The sequence below is a fragment of the Lycorma delicatula genome, chromosome 3, assembly GCF_047948215.1.
Source record: "Lycorma delicatula isolate Av1 chromosome 3, ASM4794821v1, whole genome shotgun sequence".
NCBI lineage: Eukaryota > Metazoa > Arthropoda > Insecta > Hemiptera > Fulgoridae > Lycorma > Lycorma delicatula.
In genome coordinates this window covers 80,797,476-80,823,695 of record NC_134457.1, presented here as the reverse complement: position 1 = coordinate 80,823,695, position 26,220 = coordinate 80,797,476, and the positions used below count along the sequence as shown (strand labels likewise).

General features: G+C 32.1%; 1 protein-coding gene across 3 annotated transcripts in view; it reads left to right on the top strand.

Moving 5' to 3' along the window:
- The first annotated feature begins 17,945 nt into the window (after positions 1–17,945).
- LOC142321729 (E3 ubiquitin-protein ligase RNF123-like) overlaps positions 17,946–26,220 on the top strand; it is a 127,231-nt gene continuing 118,956 nt past the window's right edge. For 2 of the 3 annotated variants that reach the window (XM_075360050.1, XM_075360049.1), the window contains exons 1-2: positions 17,947–18,338; positions 25,467–25,572. In XM_075360050.1, coding sequence (XP_075216165.1) covers positions 18,248–18,338; positions 25,467–25,572 — 197 coding nt within the window. In that variant the 5' untranslated portion in view covers positions 17,947–18,247. Of the gene's footprint in view, positions 18,339–25,466; positions 25,573–26,220 lie in introns of all 3 variants that reach the window. The other variant, XM_075360051.1, reaches the window with a different exon arrangement.

Below are 26,220 nucleotides of genomic sequence, written 5' to 3'. Positions count from 1 at the left end.
GGATGTATGAGTGTAAATAAAGTGAAGTCTCAGTTCGACCATTCCTGAGATGTGTGGTTAATTGAAACCCAACCACCAAAGAATACCGGTATTCACAATCTAGTATTCAAATCCGTGTAAAATTAACTGACTACTAGGACTTGAGCGCTGGAACTCTCAACTTCCAAATCAGCTGACTTAGGGAAGATGCGTTCACCACTAGACCAACCCAGTGGGTTAACAAAACTGAAACTATGAAAGACTAATAAATCACATTTTTTTTATTTATTTTACATTTGCATTGTAATGTGCAAAGTACAGTGTATTTATGTATGCTTGTTGTAAACCAGTGTGATGAGTTCATATAATTTTCACAATAAATCCAATTAGATCTACCAGTTTTAATTTACATAACTATTTATTTTACAAGAGGAATGTTTAATTATAAAAGTAAACTTGGTCACCTTCGCATCTGGACTTGGAACCAGAGGTAAGGGGTAACATTATGGTGCAAAAACTGAAAGTTGTAATTTAGCTCAAAGGCCAGCATCGTTACAGTCTACTCAAATCACATCTACTTTGCAGATTTATGTATCTTTTGACCACCCTGCTGATAAATTTAAGGTTTATCTATTTGTTATTAATTATTGTACCAGAATTTGGTAAACAATAAATTTGTAATGGTAAGTTTAAGAAACTATACATGACAGACGAAAAGTAATAAGCCCATTATGTATTTTTGAAATATTAGATTAAACACAAATAACATTTTACTGTATTTCCTACTCATGTTACCATTGTTGATAATCTACTCAAAGCAATGCCAATAAATGAATGACACGAAAGATATGGGTAGAGGTGACATAACAGGCAATTTTTCTTTTTCAAAAAACTGTAATGTTAACTGCTTGATTGTGAGTATTATTTGCTAAACAGATGCAGTTTAAAGTACATAGCCGCTACACATAGAGAGCCTTTATGGTCAAATTTCAGGCCTTCCCACGTTATGATCATTGTAGACAGAATGTAATTTTCTATTAAGATGTAATTTGCTGATGAATTTTTTCCAAATCCATCAACAAAAAACTCTGAGATTAAAATGTAGTTAAGAGTATATGTGTAGTTAACTGTGATTATCCTTTGATGAAAAATTCGGCAGAAAAGTATTAAACTATTATTATATTGAATTAAGCCTCTAATGAAGATACTCAAGAACAGTAAGAACAAATGATTGATCAGAAAATTTGAGCACAAAGAGAACCAATGAATTATGTAGTGAGCTGTAGTGTATTCAAAGTAAAGAAAAAGATCCTAACCCATGAAAAAAAAAATTAAATTTAGCCATTCAGTTGTGTCAACCCTTGGCGATTCCATAGGCATTGATGTTCTAGCCACTGGAATTTTCCTGGCAGGTTTTATGGGGTGGTTTGCCATTGCCTTCCCAATGAGGTTAATTGAAATCCAGCCACCAAAGAACACTGGTCTCCACAGTCTAGTATTGAGATCCTCCACACACAAGCAAAACTGCCTTTACTAGGACTTGAACCTCAGAACTCTCAACTTCAAAAATATGAATATCATACAGAGGTTTAATTGAGGTATCAGAGGATTGGAAACAAAATCATGGTATTTTGGATTATGAAAATTCATTTGAATGTATGTAAGAACATTCCCTAATTATTCTTTTATATTAAAGGAGGAATATTCAAAATTGCAGTTAATTTTTTCATTGGTGAAATTTTAAGAGAAAGTTACCATTGAAAAATTTTAAATTGTTCTTGGATTTCTCTCAAACCACCATAAAAGTTTTTTGTATTTTAGGTAATTAATTGCTTTTAAATGGCAAATAAAAAAACTCTTGCTTAATGAACAGTGGTTAGATATAAACTACACCCAGAATTCAGCTGATTGAAGAGGTAGAGATGCTTTTTGTGATGCGTGTAAAAACATTTTGGACCAATATGGGCCAAAAGATAGTGATTTTGCACAGTAAAGGAAACCAGCATAATGAAATAATTAAGATAAGGAATTCTAAGTATTCATTGGAAAGTTTTTTTCCCAGTGGTACTTCAACTCAGCAGACCAAAAATTTGATCAGCAATTGTGAGAACAGTGGTTGTGATACATTTGTGTGTTCTTTGCCTGGATCTTCTAGTCAGATTAATAACATTTCAGCAGCAAACTATACATTTGAATCCTTGACTTCATTTACGTAAAATGACAACGCAATTACTTCTTTTTGTTATAAAGACGATGTTTCTAAGATGGGGATTATTTGAGTTCTCAATGTTGTACAAAACAAGTTATCCTTAAGTTCATGCGAAGATATTGGTGCAATTTTTATAATTCTGTAACATCAAAACCCCGGCTTGGAGGTATTAAATGCTCTTATATCATTAATCACAGCCTTGCACCATATTTTGATGGCATTCTGCAAATACGTTAGAATAATAATGACAAAATATTTTTGAAGTAAATATTAATTTTTTTTTCTGTACAAAATAAAGTGTTCTGTTCTAGTTTTCTTATCTGTATTACTTTTAGTCAGTGATTTTAGTTTTCCTATAAGTTGTGATCATACATATATATTCTTTGTTAAATTGAAATCTGCATTTGTTAGCATTTTTATGTAAATCAAATTATTAAATATTGTTTTTTGTTTACGTTGCAAATTAATGTAGGCTAGTTTTTGTGAAAAATTTTTAGCAATCTTAGGTGAAAGACAACTATTTTTTAAAATTGCTTTAGTTAGTTTATTTTTAGTAAGTTTTTATTTCTTATCTGCATTACTTTTAGTTACTGTAATGTTCATTTTTATAAAGAAACATATTAAATGTTGTTGTTTATTTTGTACTATGTAATTTATTAAAACAGTTTATCACAAAAAATAGCCTAATTTTAAATGCTTATTGTAAAAAAAAAAAAAACATTAAAAAGTAAAGTTTAAAAATGAATGTTAATATAATAAAAAAAGGCATGAGTTGGACAGCTATGGGGATGGTGGAAGCGGCAAAAAATAAACTATCTATATATTTTGCAAAGTAAATGGCAACAGCATAACATTATGAGAGCCAGGACATTTTTACTAAGTTGGTCAGGAAAAACAAATCTTAAAATTCAGTGGGAACCCTGTACTTGGAAAAATTAACATTTTTCCAAGTACAGGGTTTCCAACATATCTTTTGAAGCTGCATCCTGGAGGAGAACATTTATATGACTAAAGCTTTAAATAAAATGTACTGAAATAGAAATTAGAGAAACAGATTAAATCTATAAAAAATAAATTTACTATGTTTCAGTTTTTATTTAGCTCAGAATCAATTGGAAAACTCATTTTAATAATTTATTTTTTAATTATTGTACTTCATTTCAAACAATTTTACCCTTCTATTTTGGTAAAAATTTACAACTTTAGTGAAGTGATAACATGATGTAAATAAAGCAACAATATTAAAACCTATAAGTTTTACTTCAGTAAATGAATAATATTGTATACTGTATGTGTGTGTGTTATTTATATATTTGTTTCTTTCTGTATCATCATCATTTTCAGTTCCCTTTAATGAAAGATCCTTGGATTGGGCCTTCTACAAAATTGCTCCATTTGTCACAGTCCATGAACCACCTCTTTTCCATTACTCTCATCTCATTCCCTCTCTTGCACACTTCCCTCATCACAGTATTTATTCTTTTGATTCTTGGTCTTGTACCTGTTTACTCTGCATGCATTATCCTGTTTGGTAATCTTTCCTCATCCATCCTTTCAATGTACTCAAACCAGCTGAGCTTTGATCTTCCAATTGACCCAACAAGGATTCCCAGCTTCAATTCCTATTTAATCATACAGCAGTATGATTAAAGAGAAGTATACTAGAGAAGCAGTATGAGAAGTATACTAGAGAAGATAAGAAGGGATCAGTATGAAGGGAAAGGAGCACCTTTCCCTCTCTTAAATTTAATTTCTATTTCCTGCATTCAACCTTCCATCTTTCTACTGCATAGGTATGAACAATTCGGCCAGGCCATCAAGACTGGCTGCGATAGGGTCCTAGTATCCTATACTAGGACAGCGGCCTCGGCCAATGGACGACCCTTAGGTAGTGGCCAGTCCGCACATCGGAGAGTGCCTGGAGCCGTCATGACCGCTGGTTCCGGGGAGCCGTCTGTTAAATGAAGGTGGAAACCCGGGAAAAAGTGGTGGTCCTTTGACCTTAGCGTGCTTCGTGCAAGAGCTAGGTCCACTAGCAGAAGATATCAGCCACACCCTCTAACGGGAATTATCGTTGATCACGTCCGCGCTGAGAGTCTGCAGATCTACCGACGCGCCCGTAATGAGTGCGTTCATGCCATCAAGGAAGCCAAGCTCAAGGTTTGGCAAGACTACATGCGCGAGTTGCAGCGCAATCCCTGGCAGCTCGCGAAATCATGTTACCGGCCAAAGTCATTGCACGTGCTGTCCAGTGTCCTATGCGGGTTTGGTGGTCTTGACAACACTTTAACATCAGTGGCGACTTACCAGGCGTTCCTGGATACTCTGTTTCCAGATGCTCCTAGGGTGAGACACCATTCCCTGGCGTACGATATGTGGAACCCGTAGATATAGACCGAGTGGTTTCTCGATTGGCACTGAGAAAGGCACCGGGGATTGATCAACTTGAGCCGGATATTTTCTATCATCTGTCATCTGCTGCCTGTCATAAGAGAACCGCTTGGCAGACTGTTCTCGGGGTGCCTAAACTGGGGTTGCTTTCCGACTTGTGGGAAGGTGGCTTTGGTGAGGGTGCTCTTAAAATCAGGAAACGATCCGAGTGAGGTCAGCAGTAATCGACCCATCAGCCGCTTGCCGGAAAGTTTCTTGAAAGGATGGTTGTGGAACGGCTCTGGGAAATCATCGATATGAACTCATTTCTAATTCGAGGCCAGTACGGCTTCATGAAAGGGGTTGGCACCGAGGTGGAAAGCGCCGACTGTAAAATGTTTTGGTAATTTTTATTGACATAGAGGCAGCATTTCCTTCCTTGTGTTGGAGTTCTGTCCTCTATGAGTTGGAACGCCACAATGTTCCCGTAGCCATGTAGGCCGTAGTGCGTGACCATTTGTCGGATCGCACGGCTCTGTTAAGGGATGCGCACCTAGTTGTGGAAAAATCCGTCAACAGGGGAAGCCCGCAGGGCTCCGTTCTCGGTCCCTTGCTGTGGAACCTGGTATTCGACGGATTTTTGGGATGACATTCCCAGAAGGGACAGCCATCAGCTTTCGCTGATGGCTGTCTCCTGTTAATTCATGGTAATTCACGACCGCAACTAGTAGACCGAGCGCAGGCGGCTTTGTCAACCGCAGAGGGCTGGATGGGCATTCAAAATTTAAGGATTTCTGTGCCCAAGACGAAGTTTATGCTTCCCAAGGGTGCAGACAAATTATCATACAGTCGTAACCCCCGAATTAAGTATAAAGGCTGTGTAATCAGTGGAGTTCGAGTTTATAAATACCTAGGTGTTTTGTTTGATGAGAAGTTGCTATTCAGCAACCACATTAGGCAAGTAGTGGCGGACACCGTCTCTGTGATGCACAAGCTTAGGAGGATTGCTCGAAAGGATTTCGGACTGTCGGGCCGTCATTTGTACATGGTGTACCGAGGTGTCTTCGAAAGTATGACCTCTTACGTGGCGTCCGTTTGGGCGCATAGGTTGGATAGAAATCGAGGACTTATTCAAAATTTAAGGAATGCCTAGCGCAGAGCCTTAATTGTATGTACTGGTGCTTTTAAAACAACCTCCTACAAGGCTACTAATGTAGCTGTCCACTGTGCCCTCCGCGGCATACTGTAACTGATGAGTTGTTTACTGATTTCTTTGCGACTCTGGGTTCTAGATTTATTGGCGGAGGGGACTGGTAAGCGTAGTTAAGGTCATTAGCCCGGTGGAAATTGGTAGCGTATGAAAAGACACCATGTCTGACCGGGATTCGAACCCGGGATATCCAGGTGAATTACAGAGTTCGGCAAAATTAATAAAAAATATTCAATTTGTTTTACTTAATTAGCTATTTAAATAATACTTATCTTTTTCAGAATTTATCAGAAACCAGTGTTTTCAGAATTCTTAAAAAAATTGTTTTTTTTATTGTTTTACTAGGAATCAAATATGAAACCTAAATGATAACCTAATATTATTTTTAATTGTTGAAATTAAAAAAAAAATTCAATTCTGTTATAAAACTTGAAGATCTTTACACGGCAGAAACTTAACGTTAATCAAGGAATATTTTGAAAAAGGAAAAAAATTCTAAGTAAAATATTAGGTCAGAAGTGTCAAAATAATAAAAATGTTTTAAGAACAACTAAAAAATGGAGACTAATGTTTACTGTCATTTAAAAAGAATGAATGGAGAATTATTTTCAACTTCTTTAATATCCCCAACAATGAAAATAAAAATTGGCTTCTAGACATAGGAAAGAATTTCCAAGAAATCGCAATAAGAAAAAACATTTAGGTAGGGAAATTTTCAAGAAAAATGTACACGAGTTTAAACGATTTAAAGTTGTTCAAGACGGTAGGGGAAACAAGAAGAGAATCACCGAAGATCACAAAGAAAGATTAAAAAAATGATTGAGGGATGGCAGAAGATTAAAGCCGCAAAGAAATAAAGTTGTTCACGCGGACCAAAAATGTCCAATTCAAAAAAATCGATATATCGCTGTCGATTAGTGGTAAGTATAATTAAAATTTTTGCTTCATAATAACGTTAAAAATAAAGAATAATATAATTAACGCAGAAGAGCCTAAAACAGTGTGACTTCGCATAATATTTAAAAATGAACTAGTTATAAAACTGGAGACTATCGTTTAAAAAAATCTGTTTATCTACAAAATTATCGTATTTAAAATACAGTATAAATCAGTTTATAAATAAAAATTAAACATAAATGAAAATAAAACTTTGCCGATCTCCGTGGCGGAGTGGTACAGTCTCGGTTATTAATTCCGGGGTCCCGGATTCGAATCCTGGTTTATCATGGTATTTTTCATACCTACTAAATTCCATTTCTATATTTCCAAGCTTGAAAACGACTATGTTGAATTTATTCATCAAGCAAAAAAATAGTATAAAGGTTAAAAAAACGAAATAAAAATACAAAACATAGAAATTTAGTAATAATAAGATATGATAATATCGTAGCAGTTTAAAATTTAAATATCTAGCAAAAATATTAAAAACAGAAAATCTAATTCGCGCGTCAATTGATAATAAATATGAACAATGAGAAATCGATATCCTAACACGAAATGTAGGCATAACAATAACAATAAAATATGAATGTTTATATTTATTAAAAAGGGTAATGACATTAATAAATAAATAAAAAAATGGGGAAAAAATTGTTAACAAAAAAATGAAAAATATTTGTGTCAGGGTGTAAAAATATTATTAAAAATTTATTAAGGTCAAAATACAGGTCAAAAATTTTATACCGAAAATTTTTTTGATGTTAAAACATTAAAATCAAAAAAAAACAAATTGAAATTATTTTAACGTGGTCCATAAAACATTCGAACAGGGGAAAAAGAAAATAAAAAAAAATTTACCTATTTCAGAATTACAGTAGGATTATGATACCAATTTTGTATAATACGGAAAATTTTATTTAATCCTATACTTTAATATAATATCCGAATAATAATTAATTGTTTTCTAATAATACTTTAATTGAAATCTGATTAAAGATATAATTCTTAATGTCTACATTAATAATTTCCTGTCATTATTAGATATAATTAGTAAATGATCTACCTAAAATTAAACAAGATTAATTATTATAAATTTTCTATTTAAAAATATCTTAGTTGAATTTAATACTTCTTTGAGTTTTTAATCATTTTGCTTAACCTAATAATACAGATCAGAAGCCGCAAAACGCTTTGTTTATTGTTTTTAATTAATTTTAACTAAAACTGTTGTAAAGTAGTATATATCCCCCAAAAAATAAATAAATAAACTAACCTGTATAATTTGCATTTTAAACTCCTGTTCTTGTACGTATTCTAATAAATATATATTTATTAATTTAAAATATTTATTTTAAATTTTATACGAATTAGACAGCGCCCGAAAGAATATAGATAATCTTTAAACGCACATAATTAAAAAAGTTGTACAAATTCATTTATTTACGTACATCAATGTAAATATATAACGTCTACAATAGAAAAGACGTTTGAGATTAACCGGCATCCAAAGATGGTGAAAGTTTATATATATATATATATATATATATATATATATATATATGAAAACGGCCGGGGGAAGAAAGATAAATAATTAAATTTGACATTTAAACCACTGAAATTAAGTAAATTTACTAATATATGTTAAAATAATTAATTTACTCCTTTAAGTAAAATGCAGTTGTGTTGTTCTTCGCTAGAGAAACGACAGTACATTGTATAGAAAAATCTGCCCAACCATTTTTCAGTTTAAAACTGTTTTAAATTAATGAAGTCGTAATAATAATTTTGATGAAATAAGCTACATATCATCTCAGAAATAGATGTTCTTAATGAATACAGGTTTTTTCGATAAATATGTGATAGTCTTTGAAATTTCACGTTTTCAACTTATGAAATATGAATCCTCTAACCCGTTTACGAATCGCGTCGCTAGATAGCAGTTCCTGATAGGTAGCGCACACTTGAAATATAAAATTTAAAAGAAATGTAAAAGAAAAATTTTAAAGAGATTGTACTAGTTTTATTAAAAACTAAGAATAAATAAAACAGAAATAAATTGGTAAAATTTTTATCCTACAATTAGAACTATTTGGTGGCACTGAGGTTGTGATATTTCGAAAAATTGTATTTATGGTCTGATTTAGCTCATATTCGGAATAATATATAAGTTACGTGAAAATACACATTTCTGCAAAAAAATGAAAAAAAAGATTTTTATTCATGACGATCGAGTGCTTTATTTGATGAGAATTTTGAAGTTGTTTTTTTATAAAGATAAGAAGAATCTTATTAACAGATGAAATAGTTATTGACAAGACTTGATGAATCGATTATTCAACCAATCGCATGCTTTCAGATTTACTATATTCCTGGCTGTAATACTTGAGTGGAACCTTCTCTTTAAGTTTTTAATTTTTTTCAGTGCATTTTGTAAAATCTTTTCAACTTGATCATCAGCTAAGTAGTATTAGATTCATAGGGAATTTGAATTATAATTCTGATGCTCTCAGAATTCTTAACAATATCATTCTTAACGATATCAACACAAAACAAAAATACTTTTTAATAGCTTCAGTGCAACATAACCTATCATTTGTTTTTACCTTTGAATAAATAAGTAACATTAACAATGAGTAATATTTAATGTATTTTAATCAGGTTTTTATTAGGTTGATATTGTACGTAGTATACGTTCAATTCATATTTTTTCAAGTAAAAACTTGATTATAATTTTAAAAATCAATTTAATGATATAAGGCTAAACTAAAATACATTCTTAAAATAACATAATTATAAAATGAAATACGTTCTAGCAAATAACATAATGGTAACATTTTTTTTGACAATAGATATTATATATCTTTTAAAATACGTTTGAATACGATTGTAAATTTTACAATCCGGCAAGAGTTTTTGCATTTTCATTCAAAATATTTGAGAAAATTTGACGAATATTTTATTATATGATTTGTGTTTATATAAAAATATTGTTGTATCTCCAATTTTTTCTCGATGATTTCATATTTGTTTTGTATTAAAAACGTTCTATCCCTTAGTTACAATATTGGTAGAGGAATAAAATATTTTATAATTATGAATATTTAATATTCAATATATAGAATAAAATTTTTACGGTGTATATTTTTGTTTGAGAAAGTGAAGTAGGAAAAATATATAACAATTATTATCTCGCCTTTCATACATATCTGTACTTTTTTGATTCGGATAATGCCTTTTTGAACTACAATACATAAATTGTTGAATTATGATGTTTTCAATTGACGGTAAACAGTAAAGTTAAAAATATTTTTTATCCTTATTGTAATTGTGCCGATCTCCGCGGCTTAGTGTTAGCATATTTGCCTTTCATCCGGAGGTCCCGGGTTCGAAACCTGGTCAGGCTTGGGATTTTCACACACGCTACAAATCATTCATCTCATCCTCTGAAGCAATACCAAACTGTGGATCCGGAGGTAATAAAAAAAATAAATATACAGATTATTTTATCACTATTTTTGATAATAAAATAATCGTTTGATAATTTAAAAAAGAGGGGTTATAATTTTCAAAAAAAAACCCAGAGTACTCCCACATCCGTATTTCTTACAATTAATTACCGGAATACATAAACTGCCATGAGAATGAAAAATTTATTATTCTATGTAATACTATTATTCCAAACAAAAAAACAGAGACCGATACAGCCAAGTTTTGTAAGAAAATTTTTGTCCCCCTTATTAATTGGAGACTTTATAAGATAAAATAGAAGATTATTTTTTTCTTTTTTATAAAAAGAGGATTATTAATCGGCTAATTTACATTATCTCTCTTTATCGTTTATGTGGTTGTGATATACGTAAAGCACCTGACGAACGAAAATGGTTATAAGCAGGGTTGCATTCTCTGAGAGTAATAATGTGACACTCTAAGAGTGAAAATGTCACTCGTAAAACTACATATCATAACCGTATCGATGAATCGATGGGCTATGAATACGCAACAGTACGTCAAGCTCATGAAGACAACAGGAAACCGCTTTATTCTTTATATTTCCTGCTAAGTTTGGTATGTGATGATCTTAGAGTTGAAGGACGCTCTCCTGGTCTGAGCTTTACTTGATTGTATGCCCGGTCCAGAGGACTAAGGGATAATAGGAAAAAGAAAAAAAATTCTTTTAAATTGGTATGCCACGTGTGGCCTGTGTATTTATGTATGTTTATTACAGTATTTTTGAAGTCTGGTATTTCAAAACTAATAAAATTAGAACTACAAGTTGATACTTTTACTGTCAGTTCTGAAGATTTAAAATGTAATTATTATAAATTAGAACGTATTATAGAGAGCCCCTTGAGATCGAAGGGGATTATTTAAATTTATGCTATAACGTTCGGTAGCGATGTCGATGTCGAGTCTCTTCGTTTACTTAAAATGAGTCTATCGCGATGAATACCTAAGTTATATTTTTTTTTGTAAAAATTATTTTTATGAAGCAGTTTATCAATATATACAGTCTCCAGGGATCGCGTGCTGCTTTGGAAACGTATCGTTAAATGTATCAGCAATAATCATAAATAAAAATTTAAATTAATTAATAAACAATATTAATTTATTTTAAATTAAGTTAATTAAGTTTCCCCCTCCTATTTTTTTCTGTAATTATTAATATACAGAATCCTGACCAAACCATATTTATATTGGATACAAATACTACTTTTTATACTAATATAAAATTTTCGTCGCCATCTTGTTTCCGGCATATTGGACTTATTGGTGTATTATATATACGGCACAACATTTCGAAGTAAATTTAGCGAAAAAATTCATGGCAAACACCGCTCATTGATATCTATATAAGAGTAGATACAGATAAGGGTATATCTATATATCCTTTTTCATGACATTAAAAAGGTTTCTCTAAATTAACAATTTAAAAAAAAGGAGAAGAGGAACTAATTTATGTACACTCTGTATATAAAGAACAATTCTCTTAATTTAATCCAATTTAAAATACACGTTGAATATTTAACTATAATAGTCAAATTAAGATCCATTGATGAACTGAAAATTTCTTTGTACCCGCAAAATTCAAATAACTTTTTTTTTCTGTTTTTTTGTTGTTCATCTTTCTTCATTTTTGGTATAGAAGATTAAATAAGATAATAATAACAAAAGAAGGAAAAAAGATGAGTAAATTTGGAATATACAAAAAAAGAGGTGAAAAGAACACAAGTAGTATGACATTTATAAGGTGGGTTCAATCTTTTGGCTCATAGGAATCAAAAAAATCCACAGGAATAAAAATATTGTCGCGTGTTCATGACTCGATCAGAATATTGAGAAACTATTAAAAATGTTTATATAAATACATTTTATTAGCTTTAGAACATAGAATAGAAAATAAAGCAAATCAATGATAATAATAAATGGAAATAAATAACAACAAATAATAGTAATAACAACAAAAAATATATATAAATTATGAAACGTTATCTCTAAATTAAAGACCGTTTCATTGCAAAAAAAAATATTCAGAAAACTTTATAAACATTTTTTATTTCTCTTACATACCCACTTGAATAATCGCCACTTGAATTAAGACATTTATCGTAGCGATACACCAGCTTCAATATACCCTTATCGAATTTTTCTGCCGCCGGTCCATTTAGTTAACAGCATTTTTAAGTTCATCGTCACCCGCGAATAATTGCTTACCGCTGAAAAAATCATCGATGCTTTTCAAGTCCTCGCTGATTATAGAGGGCCTCCCCGAACGTTCTTCATAATGCAGATTAATTCTGTTATTTCTAAACCTTACACACCATTTTTGGACATTTCTTTCATTCATTAAATTATCACCGTACACAGCAATCAACTGCCTATGAATTTCAGCCGGCTTAACGTTTTGATGGTTTAATAAACGTATGACTCCATGTATTTCACAGTCGGCGGCAACATCGATTTTTCTATTCATTTTATAACGTAATAACTCACACGAAATCAAAGATACTACAACGCGATAACTTACAGACATCAATGCAGTGTGTACATTACTAGTGTAGCCATGAACGACACAGGTTCAGTAATCTTAAGGACAGAAATTTCCCAGCGGTCTTTACTTTAGAGGTATCCCTCGTACATACAAAATAGAATTTCAAATAAGAGCAGAATTTATTTAAAGGTAGTTAAATCATAAAATCCACAACGCATTATTTTTAGTATCCCACGGGCGACGAATATCTTAGAACGGCTCTGATATTCATTTTAAAACATGTCAAGACAAGAAAGTTTATGTAAAAAACAACTATGATCCAATCCAAAATGGCAGTGACAAAATTCACATTTTTCTGATTTTCAAAGTATTCAAAATCCAGTTCAATATTCATTCATCTTGAGATACGTGGAGTGGGATGCTTTGTTTTATTTAAGGTTAAGAAAAAATAATAAGGCCAATTTTCATCTTTATTACAGCTAAACAGAGCTTACTGAACTGCAAAATTAAATTTCTTAAGTGAAATTGCTCATTTGTTCAGTTGACTTTGAATTTACAAATAAAAACTACTCATTGGTTTAATTAAATTTAAGTAATGAAAAAAAAAAAAAATTTCTTGTATATATTTTATATTTCCATTTTGCAATGTAACTTATAAATGTGGGAAAAATTAGATTCAAATCATTCTAACATATGCCATCTACTTCGAGCTGACACCGATTTTGTCACCTCTGCTAACTTCAGATTGCATGAAAGTTCGTGTATACTCGCTTGGACTAATATTTGTCTTTTCTTTAACTTCAGGTCGATCCAGCTCCATTTAAAATGCACAGGATACTGAGTAACAAATTACCTGAGTAAAAAGCATTTTTTCCGTGAGTGCATTTATAATATAGAGCCTCAATCTTGTTGGTTAAAAAAAGTATTGAAGCGGTGTTAGTGGAAGAACTCATCTAATCCGATTATGTATGAATTTCAAACTATTCAAATGAAAAGATAAAAGTGAAAATTAGTAATTCATTAAAAACCCTTTTGCATAATTCGATAAACATATCTTTTTTAGATGCTTCAATCTCTTTGAGCGGACCGGTCAAGTATGGTCGAAGTCCCGTATGTTTTCGATTGAAAATAAATCGAGTATCAATGTGGGTTACTTGATCGATTCCATTTTTTCTGTAGGGTTCAGTTTTAATACGAGACATATTCTTTTTATTCTACAATGAATTCTACAGGATGAATTCAGTAAGATACGAATTTCTCGTAAGAATAGTATTTAAAAATAAGTCGTGATAAATTTTTTTCATCAAATCTCTTTAGTTGAGATCTGGTATATAAATGGTTTGCAAAAAGTGTGACTGAATGCGTATACAGTGTTCATTAAATCATATAAATATGGTGTTCAATACATAATAAATAAATGAAAAAACCTGACGGGATGTGTTTTGATTTCATTTTTTGGATAGTTAATGATTTATTTGATAATAAAGTTATATAAATAAAATTATTTTATAAAAAAATTTAGCAATAGGGGTTTCAGCTTTTTTGTAAACTAATCAAATAATATGATATATATATATATATATATATATACTCAATGTGTAATATATATATATATATATATATATATATATATATATACACGTATAAACAACTTAAAATGAATTGTTGAACCAAAAAACTATTTTATTTTAAAAATAGTTCTCCAGTCTTTTACACGTTTACGTTACTGTTATATATGTGCATTTTCATTTAAAATGTTATAAAGTTGCTTGTAAAACAAGATGAGTAGAAAATTTTATCACAATTAGAATGTATGACTCGGCGATTGTACTGTTTAAAGAATAACACAAAGATAAATTTTTTAAGAACTACAAAAATGGATAATCATTCAATTCAAAAAAAAAAATTAAATACTGCTTGTAATGTCTTCAAGACCAAAGCTAAATGATCTAGCCTTAATTTATATTTTTAATATGCTTGCTAACTTTTAGTGTTTGAGAATAAAATCAATTTTCATTAACATGCTTTTTTTACGTTTTAATTGATATTTATTCATTTCACAAAAACCTTTTAAGATAAATAAACTGAAACTAATCGAAATCTCCTTTTAATTATACAGGGTCATTCACGGGAACCGGATGTTTTTAAAATAATCATAAAAAATTGAATATTTACTTTAAAAAAGTTTTATTGGTACTGAAACACTTGTTAAATCAAAGCACTTTTTACTTATTCATGAACGAAAAATTATGTCCGGCAAGTGATGTCCATTTTGGGCAATACATTGTTGTAGCCTTTCACGGTAACTGGCCTCAATTCTTTGCAGCATGTCTACATCAATCTGGGTGACGTGATGACGAATTGCGATCTTTAGGTCCTCCAATGTACGCGGTTTATTGCCGTACACACGCGATTTCAGAAACCCCCACAGAAAAAAATACTCAAGTCGGGGACCGAGGGGGCCAAGGAATGTCGCCGAATCTGGAAACGATCCGTCCCGGAAACAAGTTACGGAGAACAACCATCGTTGCCCTCGCTGTGTGCGCTGTAGCTCCATCCTGCTGGAATAACACATTTTGAAAATCGATTCCCCGCCGGTTTCGTAACTCAGGGAAGAAAAACGTATTCAACATCGCAATGTAACGATCAGCTGTTACAGTTACGGGAGCGTCATTTTCTTCAAAAAAATATGGCCCGATAACACCGAACTTTCCTATTGCACACCAGACAGTCACCTTTGGGCTATGAAGTGGTCTCTCGTGAAGCTGACGTGGGTTTCTTTCTGCCCAATACCGGCAATTCTGTTTGTTGACGAAGCCATTCAGATGAAAATGGGCTTTGTCACTCATTAACAATAACAAATTTTCATTTTCTTCAAAAACGGTAAGCATTTGTCGACAAAATTGTAATCGCTGCGTGAAATCTAGCTCGATTAACTGCTGCACGACGGCTATCCTGTAAGGATGGAAATGCAGATCTGTATGCAGAATTTGTCTTACCGTACTTGTGCTCATTTGAAGCGTTGCTGAATGCCTCTGAATAGAGCGGCGTGGGCTTCTGACAATGGCTTCCTTTATTCGTTCGATGTTCTCCGGAGTGCTAGCAGTTCGTCGGGGACCCGGTGGTTTTTTCTTCAATATTGAACCGCTTGTTCGAAGGTTGTTTACCCATTGCAATATTGTGTTACGAGCAGGGACACTTTCATTACGATGGATATTAAACTGACGGCGGAAATCTCGCTGAACAGCAGTTACGGATTCGTCATTTCGCACAAAACTGTCATACGCGTACAGGCGTTGGTCTAGCGCTCACGGCTCTACCTCTACGACTAAAATGTAAATGCTATGAACAAAGGAAACGTCAGACACCAGCCACGTGCCCCTCCCAGCACGAACGCCCGAGTACAACCCACTTCAAAAACATCCGGTTCCCGTGAATGACTCTGTATTTCGTATTTTTTGTGATAAAGTAATGATCAGTGGAACGTTTTGAAAATTGCCTGGAATATCATATATTATATAAAAAACCCAACCTCAGAATACTTGCGTTCAAATATAAAAACAAAAAAAAACAAGAGTGCTAATCGAAAAACTGTTTTGCGCATAAGATTACATATTTATTCAGTTTTCTTAAACAAATATGTTTAAGTAAATGTGTTTAAGTATTTAAATAAATAAGGATAATGATGCTTATTTATTTAATAAAATTAATTTGGAGGTACGAAAGGGTCAAAAACCTTATTAGGTAGCATCACCGCCACTCTGTCAAGTGGTCATATTTGCCAGAGGGGGCGCTAGTGTTGTCCCTCAAAAAAATGTTATTCAGCTGATTACCAGTTAACCGATTAGCCTTTATTTCCTTTTATTTTTTTGTTTGAAATTTAGCTAATTTTATTATTATGAGAACTGCATATTAAATTAATGGATTTTTGGAACATCATTGCTATAAGGATTTCCTTTAATGTTTTTCACTATTTACAGTTTATTTTAAGCAAATAACAGAATTAGAATTAGCAGGCATCTTAAGTTTGGAATAAATATTCTACTAACCAATTAACCAATTAATTAATAATTATTTTAATTTTTTAATCTATAATGTTCTTAATCTTTTTTATTTTTTATTTTAGTTATTATTGTTACTTAAAAATGTGGAGATGATTTTCTTTATTTTAACAAGTTGTTGAAAAATATGTTTCGTAATTGTGCTCAAATTGTGATGTGTACCATATCTAAATGCTTCAGTATTTGAAGAAACAGGTACCGTGAAGATATAGAATAAAAAAAACTGGGAGACCTAAAACTGCAACTAATGATTATAGATCATTAAAGTTTTCGCAAGAGTAATGAAAATCCCCGTTCCACTATTTGAAAAACAGTATAAAATCTTGGCATCAGCCAAAATTAAATCCGTAGAATAATAAAAAAAATTGAAACCTGTACAAATACATTTACTGCAAGAACTTTATGAAGACAATTCTGATCGTAGAATTGAGTTATGTAAAATGATAGCCTACATTGATGAAGATTGTAATTTATTAGATAACAGAGCTTTTATTGATGAGGATCACAAAAAAAAAATCAGTTATATAAATACTAAATAAGTTATCGGAAGCTTAAAAAACTAAAATTATTCTAACGGAATATACACAAGACGTGTATTAGATCAATGGTTTTTCTTTACAGGATTACAAAAAAAACAGAATAACTGCCCTCAGGTTTATATTTAGCTGATGTCTTTAATTATGATAGATTATTTTTTACACCCACAATAAGAGTTGTAATTAGCTGTACATAAAATACTACGCAATCTCGGATCAGCAATCCACAATACAACCGAATAAAACAGCTTAAATTCGTAGCAATAAACTCTGGTAGTATTTAATTTTTCTTGATTTATTCACTTTTTTGTTGAACTTTAACCGTATTTAATTTTACGTGATTTATTAAATATTTTACGTTAAACTATTGAATTATATATTTTATAAGAAATCGCTTATACAGTAATATTTCTCACATTTTCGTTTTGCTATGTATACATTTTTTTCAAATTTATTAATTTTTTGAGGCACATGATTTTAAATCATGTAACAGTTTTTAACTAAGTTTCATATATACATATATTTATTAGAATAGTGAAGGCCAATACTAGGATGCAATAATATTCTTTCTAACCTGGATCCAAACAGAATTACCTCACACTTGTATTGACGAGATCAAGTGATCTCGTGTTGGCGGTCTGTTTCTATTTATGGTCAAATCAGCTGTTCTTGTTTGTTTTTTCCATAATGGATTACCATTTATTTGAAAATTGTTTCTGGTTTGGCGTTCTCTGTTTAAAATATTCCAAAATATAAACACTTTCTTCTAGTATCATTTTACTACATTACTATAATGTATCACATGAATTTTTATACCGCTTATAAATGCGAAATTTAAGGGTTAATTTAAGCTATACCAGAATGTTTGGTTATGGTATTATCTATACAGTTTTTCACGTTATTCTCTAATTTCATTCCAGTGGAGTTTAAAAGTAAGAATTCAAAAAGTAAACAATGAATCCATCGAATGAAGGGCTTAATGATCAGGGTTTAGTGAAGACTAAAAAGTATGCTGATGTACTTAATGACTCAGAAATTGTAAAACGTAAGTTATTATTCTTAAATGAATATTTTAAAATTTTACAAAGTGAAAGCTTTATTTTAAATATAAAGTTGTGAAAAACCAAAATTGCATGTAATTCCGTTAATATACTCAAGTTGAACCTCTAGGTAGTTTTAATTTATTCACTTATTTTACTGTTAATTGATAACTTGTTTTGTAATTCTACTTATCACGAGGTTCTATTATACACATCTGTATAAGTAAATACGGTGGTGTGTGTATTGAGATGTACTCATTGTACTACATTTTGCTGTAATCTGTGATTTTTATTATTAATTGATTACTTAACTAAAATTAAAGCTACTTTATTAAATTGGCTACTTATTAAGGCTATTTATTAAAGCTACTTTATAAATCACCAATTTATAAAGTAGCTTTATTACATTACTGAGGCTTTATTCGCCTAGAAATTAATGAAAACATATATTAGGTATGAATTCTTTTATTAAAATTCTTGATATAATTATCGTAATATGTAACAACTTTGATATTAATTTTGTGGACAAACCTAGACTGGTGGATTATTGACTCGTTAACTAATTTGAATTAGCAGGTAGCAGGGGTGATTACTTCTTCTAACCAACAAAAATTACACACATTATGTATTTTAAAAATTTACCTAAAGATAATTTTTGGGCTTTCAAAAATCATTCAAAGAACACTGAAAAAGAATTTTTCAGATTACAATCATTCAAAGACCACTGATACCAGTTTAAAGAATTATAATTTATTTGTGAGAATATAGGTTATTTTCTACTATTAAGTTTTTTAAGAATATATGTTGTGTGTTTAGTAGTTTAAGATGTTTATGTAGCTGTAGCAGTACATATTGACTGGAGACCAATATAGTTGCTAATATGTCAGTGTGGAGTTGAATGGATTATTGTCTGTTATATGCTATTGTCTCATAATTTCACCGGGATAAATAACTTCAAGTTATTCCAGTCCACCATGGTTGATTTTGGTCAATATATATTTAATACTTACTTAATTTTACCAATGATAATTCACACTACCATTTGTGAATAAAAGTGTATGTAGTAATCCAATATAGGGTGATATAGATCGAAAACCAAACTATACTAATTTACTTTTCTACATCACTAACTTTACTACAGCATTTATTATTATGCCAGAGAACATTATCATATATTTTCTAGAATTTCTGTTGTGTTTATATTGTTCCTAAGTTTTCATTTTGAATGAAATGCATAGAATTGCTAGCTTAGAATAAACAATCACATTTTAAAACATGCATATTAAAAAATAAGTTGTAATCTTACTGGGTCTGTACATTAAGAGGTAAATATATCTGACAGAAATCACAAATAGATTTATGAACTTTTTTTGGTAACAGTTAAACATCATTAACTTACTGGTTTCCAAAGTATGCATCTCTGTGTCCTGGTAAGCTGAAATGTTAGAAAATTTTCGTAATTTTATTTGCTTTATCAATTCAATGTTATAGGATGTAACATCTAGTAGAGGTAGTGCAGTGCAAGGGTTCTGTAAATGCTACTAAATGATGGTACAATAGTCTCTCAATTGTTTTTGTTCTCAAATATTCTGGTACGTTGTGTTCTTATATAAATAAATGGTTTGCACAGTTTTAGTGTTGAATTAGTTTGCAGAGATTGTATCAACTCCATGTTATGAAGTTTTTGAAGACCTTTTCTTGTATGTATTTTTAAAACTGAATTGACTTTTATTAAACAGCAATAAGTGTTGTGAGAATTAAAATGAAGAGGATATCGTCAACCAGTAGCAAAAATTTTTTTCTCCCACCTTCCTGGAACCATTCTACAGAGCATTATGTCAGAAAGGGGAGAGTAATGTTATCAGGTGCCAGTAAGCGGAGTGCCGATGACCTCACTGCACCAGGATGACCTCCACATGCTCGGGGGACCCTCTGTGTGGCGCTCAGTCGTGGGCCTAAACAGGGCCCAGCACCTCCGGTGTCTTATTCCCTGACAGGACTCTTCACAGGTGTGTAACTTGTTTAACACCTTGACAAAGTTTTCTACTGCCCTCCATTTGTTGGCTCCCTTTAACATGATATCCTGTGTATCCTCAGGACGAAACATGTCTTCCAGGCCCAAAGCTTCCAGCATCTCCTCATGCTTACCTACAAACCATGGGCAGCAAAAATGGGCGTGATATGGAGACGCCTCCTCGTCACATCAGGGCATAGATCCAAATAATCCAGGCCAAATCTGTGAATGTATATCCTGTAACCTCCATGGCTTGCCAGGAACTGTGTTACTGCCCCACAAACTGTGCTATCCCAGCGAGCCATGTACCAACTTCTAATGTCGCCAATAAGGCGATATGTTCAGCAGCCCTTTGTCCCCTGATCCCAGTGCACCTACCAGACTTCAAGTAGCTCCTCTTCAATCTGTGATGGTAGGCGCGTTTTTTGTGTCCGTGCGGCAAAGTTCGCTTTTCCCAGAGCCTCCTCCTTCGCTGTATGACTAGATCTATTGGCATGGCCCCACCAGGACCTCGGTGCCTCCTTTGAGATAGCACACTACGCTGCTATAATTCTCAAGCAGCATTTTCTATGTTCCGCATCAAGCTTTCCTTTACATTTTGTGTATTTTGTCACGTCAGCCCATAGCTCGGCCCCATAAAGCATGGTGGAATATGTGACTCTGGCCAGTAACCTCCTGCGATACTGAGTTGTCCTCCAGTGTTTGGTAGGAGGGCAGCAATTAATCTCATCATCTCTCTGGTCTGTTGGTGAATGCATAATTTCATTCTGGAATCAGCCCATATTCCTTAATGTTTTATTGCTGGGATTGAATCGATTCTTCTATTCTCTAGCGTTAGTTTCAGTATCAGTCGCTTACTTGCTCTGGAGATTGCAACCACCTCAGTCTTGTCTGGAGCGAGTAACAACCCCGCCCCCATCATCCATGTATTTACTGCCACATATGGTTCACTTATTTTCTCAGTGGCATCTTGCCGAGTGGTAGCCTCTACCACAAGGGTGAGGTCATCCGCATATCCTACCATAGTTATTCCATGCAGAAGGGGGACCTGGAATACCCCATCATGTGTCAGGTTCCAAAGGTCGGCCCAAGTACCAAACCCTGGGCACACCCCTGCGCAGGCTCCGTTTAACCAATCCCCCTTTATCCTGCACTTGATCCTATCTGCCACAAGGTAAGATCAGATGATGAGCCATAAGTACATGGGTACCCAGTGATCTTCCAGTGCCTGCATTATGGTGATGTGAGAAATGCAGTTAAATGCATTTCTCATGTCTAGAGTAACGAGAGCGCAAATATGTGCAAGAGTTTGAAGAAATATAAAAAAAATATGATGATAGCTATTTGTACTTTGGTTTTACATCAATAACAAAGAAAGGTTGAAATGTGTTTCTGAATAACAGTTTTGGCATCAGTGTGCGTGCTATCAAATAAGTTGAAGTGCCAATTAGAAACTACTCATCCCAGCATGGTTAGTAAATCTGGTGACTAATTTAGCAGGAAGTTAAAAAGTGTTAAATTAGCAAAAAGGTAGTTTTTATAAGCAGACATCAGTACTAAGCAATGCATCTTACAAAGTAGTATATAGAACTGCAAAATGTAAGAAGCAAGCTCCATATAATCACAGAAGTCATTCTATTGGCTACTGTAGATATGATGAACATTATAATTTGTGAGTCTGCTGGGAAGTGTCCAGTGACACTGTCAGTCGCAGTGACACTGTACAACCATAGCAGAGAACCTCAATGATCAGTTAATTGAAAAATTAAAAGGGAAGGAATTTGGCTTGTAGCAAGATTAGACTACAAATAACAATCATAAATATCAGATAATTATAATAATGATGCTTACTTGATTTGCTCTGTAGATTTATAGATGGTAATTAACATTGTAGAAGACTTCTTGTGTAAAAGTATCACTATTAGTGCAAAAACTCAAGATTTGTTCAAGATCCTGGGTACTTTTATAACCAAAAACAGTTTGCAGTGGAGTTGGTATCTAAAATAATAATGGTGCTTGTTCTATGTCTGGCTGTTATGTAGAATTGCAGGATTTTATTCGACATGAAGCATTGTAGATCCACTGTATTATTTACAGAAAAGCACTCAAATCAGAATATCTTAATTCTACATTGAACCATGTCTTATTACTCCATGAGTCTGTAGTAAACTTTTTAAAAATTAGCTATTGAAGGGAAGATTTTTCAAAATACTATGTGAGCATATGACATCCAGACGCGTGCTTATAACTTTGCAATGGCTTTCTCATGGTAATATATTGCCTTGTACATTTGAATTGTAGCAAGAAGATTATATTTTTCTTAAAGAGGAGGAACACAAGAATATTGAACATTTTGTGAGTAAAGAATGTTTGGTAAAACTGGTGTACTTATGTGACATTTTTGAAAAGCTAAATGCTCTGAATCTCCTCCTACAGGAAAGCAATATGGACCTTTAAAAGTTTATTGAGAATATTTTAGCTTTTATAAGAAATTTAAAGCGATTGAAGAGAAAATTGAACGAAGACTGAGTCAAGGAATGTTTCCCATTGTTGCAACAATTTTTGATTTCCAGTGGAGTTGTTTCTCTTGAGGTATGAATCTATTTTTGAAAAAAATACTTATAGCTTATCACCTCTCCTCTTTTTTCTGTTTAGCCTCCAGACCACCATTAGGTATTACTTACTTCAGAGGTGAATGAGGATGATATGTATGAATGTAAATGAAGCATAGTATTATACAGTTCCAGGTCGACCATTCCTGAGATGTGTGGTTAATTGAAACCTAACCACCAAAGTACACTGGTATCCATGATCTGGTGTTCAAATCTATTTAAAAATAACTGCTAGGATTTGAACCTTAGAACTCTCAACTTCGAAATCAGCTGTGAGCTGATTTGCTGATAAGTTGAACAACATATCACCTGCTTTGAGAAATATTTTCCAATGATAATATTGATAAATTTGTATAGATTCAAGAATTATTTAATGCCATTGTTTCACCTGCCTATACTTGTGCAGAAGAGATCTGATTGAGTTGTCTGGTGATAAAACATTGAAAACAACATTTAGCAGCATGGAATTTGAATTTTGGATGACTGTAAAATATGAATATCCACTCCCAAGTGTAAAGCTCAGGGTAATTCCATTTGTGACTTCTTATTTGCTTGAAGCTGGGTTGTCAGCAGTTGCTATGATAAAATCTAAGTATCTGGTAAAAATCAGTGTGGAAAAGGAAATGAGAAATTAACTAATAAGCATAGTTAATAAATAATTAATTAATAAACTGTCCAGTTTATTTCTAATTTAAAAAAAAAGTAGTGATTAACAGGCTCATCCATCCTGTAAATTATTAAAATTAGTTGAATTTGTTCAATTAAATTTTTTTGTGATGTGGTGTGGTGTTTTATATATTTTACCTAACCCTTGCAAAAAAGTCTATTTTGCAAAGTGTACTTTTAGGATTTGATATAGGGTCCCGTGGGAACTGGAATTAAGAGTGCCAAAAATTAGAAAAGTCTGGGAACCATTGCAAAATAAAACATTGGAAAGGTGTGAAATTGTGAAGTAGGGAAGGAATATTATAGTCGTTTTGTTTGTAGATGATATCACAGTATCTATCCAAAAGTATATCTTCAAGATTTAACAGTTATGATTAGTTATTAAAAAGTTATGCTTGGGTAGGTTGTAACTATCTAAGTTTGAATAATCTCATATCCATAATTTGTCTCTGGTAGGTGTAAAATTACTACTAATTGTGTAGATTATTATATTCCTGTCAATGGTAATTTGCAAGTATTTATTTACTTTGTAAGTAATTGTTATTTGTATTTTAATGGTAAGTTTTATTTCTGTTGTTTATTATGTGAACATTTGGGTATATGATAAATTCTTGCAGGATGATCAGATTGATTTCAACTGTTACAAAATCAAACCATACCGTTTTGTTTTAAATTATTGTAGTAAAAATTAAATAATAAGCTTGTCATCAAGTTTTGATATAACTAGACATTAAAGTTGGGTGTTCACAGCTTGACCAGTATATTGAGAGATTAACAAATTAAAGATTTCTTATAAATACAATTTGTACTCTAAAACAGAAAATAAAATAAATTATAATAATAATAGTGAATATAAGACTACAAAATAGTAATTAAAAAAAAGACAAGATTTGTTTGAAGATAGTTAAACTGTGAAAACTAGAATACTAATTTACTAACATTATATGATCTTTAATATTACACTTAATTGTATTAACAAAAAAATAAGATTAGACAGGTCTAAAGTGCATACAGTTCCATTCTCTGCAAATATTAATACTTTTGCTGTTTACAATAGAACTACCCTACACTTTATGAGTGAATTTAATACTGTTGCTTTCACTGCTGTTTACCAATAACTCACGGAAATACTTCCTGCATTCAACCACTGTCCACATTGTAATGCTTGTGACATAATCTTCACTCGTTGTTTACCGGCTTACAGATAATGCCACAACCGCAATGAACACAGTCTTGCAGAACTACTCACTGTTATCACAACTGCGCCAAACATGGCCTTGCTTTACTACTTGCTGACTACTAACTGTTCCTGGCAGTATTTATACCCCTGGCCTGTTGAACCAGTACTCGCCTCATTCTTTAACTGTTGAAGTGCAATAATTTCATTGTCTGCACCCTTACTTTTTCCAATAAATTCCTATTTTTGTCCAGTAACCCTTCTTGTCAAACAACAGCTGTTGGAGGTGCCATTGTCTGTACTACAAAGAATGGATTGTTAAACAGACCTGTTGGCCTGAGAAAAGGACCCCTTTTAGTTCCTTTGGATTCCTTTAATTATTAATTTCTTAACTTTCTTCTTACGTGGAAGGAATCTGTTACCCAGGTCCATTATACTGGTCCTGTTAGAATATTTTAGAATAACATAAGACAGTAATTTGGCTTGTGAGAAATGCCCTTGTTATGTTAATATTTGCTACTCTCAATGAATTACTATTCATTAAAAGATGTGTGTTTATTATGTAAGTACTTCTGATGTATTTACTTCTGTAAGTGCATTTGGATGTGATGTGGATAAAAATATTAAATATTCGAATTTGTGTTTTTCTTTCTTTTTTATATAGGTCTTGATATTGAAAGTTTTATTGGAAACATTTTTGGAACTGATATTACACAAGAAGTGTTTTCATTGTACCGAGCTACTCAGGAAAATCTAAAGACTTCTGGGATGTCAGTGTTATTATTTATAATTAACTTACTCTTTTATTTGATTTATTTTACTGTTTTCCTTATATGCAAATTAAAATTAAATATTACATGAAATAACCTTATCCATATATTTTTTCTCATTTTATTTAAAAAATAATTAGTTGGAATTTTTGTTGTTAATAATTTAAAGTTAAATGTAAAATATTAACACGGCTGTAAGATTAATCTTATTTTTTGAGAGAATTAGCACCTTGGAATTTGAAGGCTAGTGCAGTAGGATAAAATGCCAATAGTTAAAATAACAATTTATTCTAATGAAGATACAACATTTGTTTCTTAAGGAAAGTTTCAAAAACTACTAATCTAATATGAAAGAATCCTGTCTGTTTTAAAACTTATACCTTTCTTAGTGTCATGGCACTACTGTAATTTCATTACTTCCAAATAAATCTTATTTCCCCTCCTTTGTTACTACTTTATGATAATTAGGTTAATAACATACATTATAAAAAAACTACATTCCACCAATCTGTGTCTTATATCACTGAAGTTGAAAAAATGTTGAACCCTTCTTGGATCTACCTGATGTTCTTTCATAAAAAAATTGATAAGCTGTGATATTGAGAAATTTTTCAGAATGTGCTTAAGAAATTTAAATGCAGTTTTTCT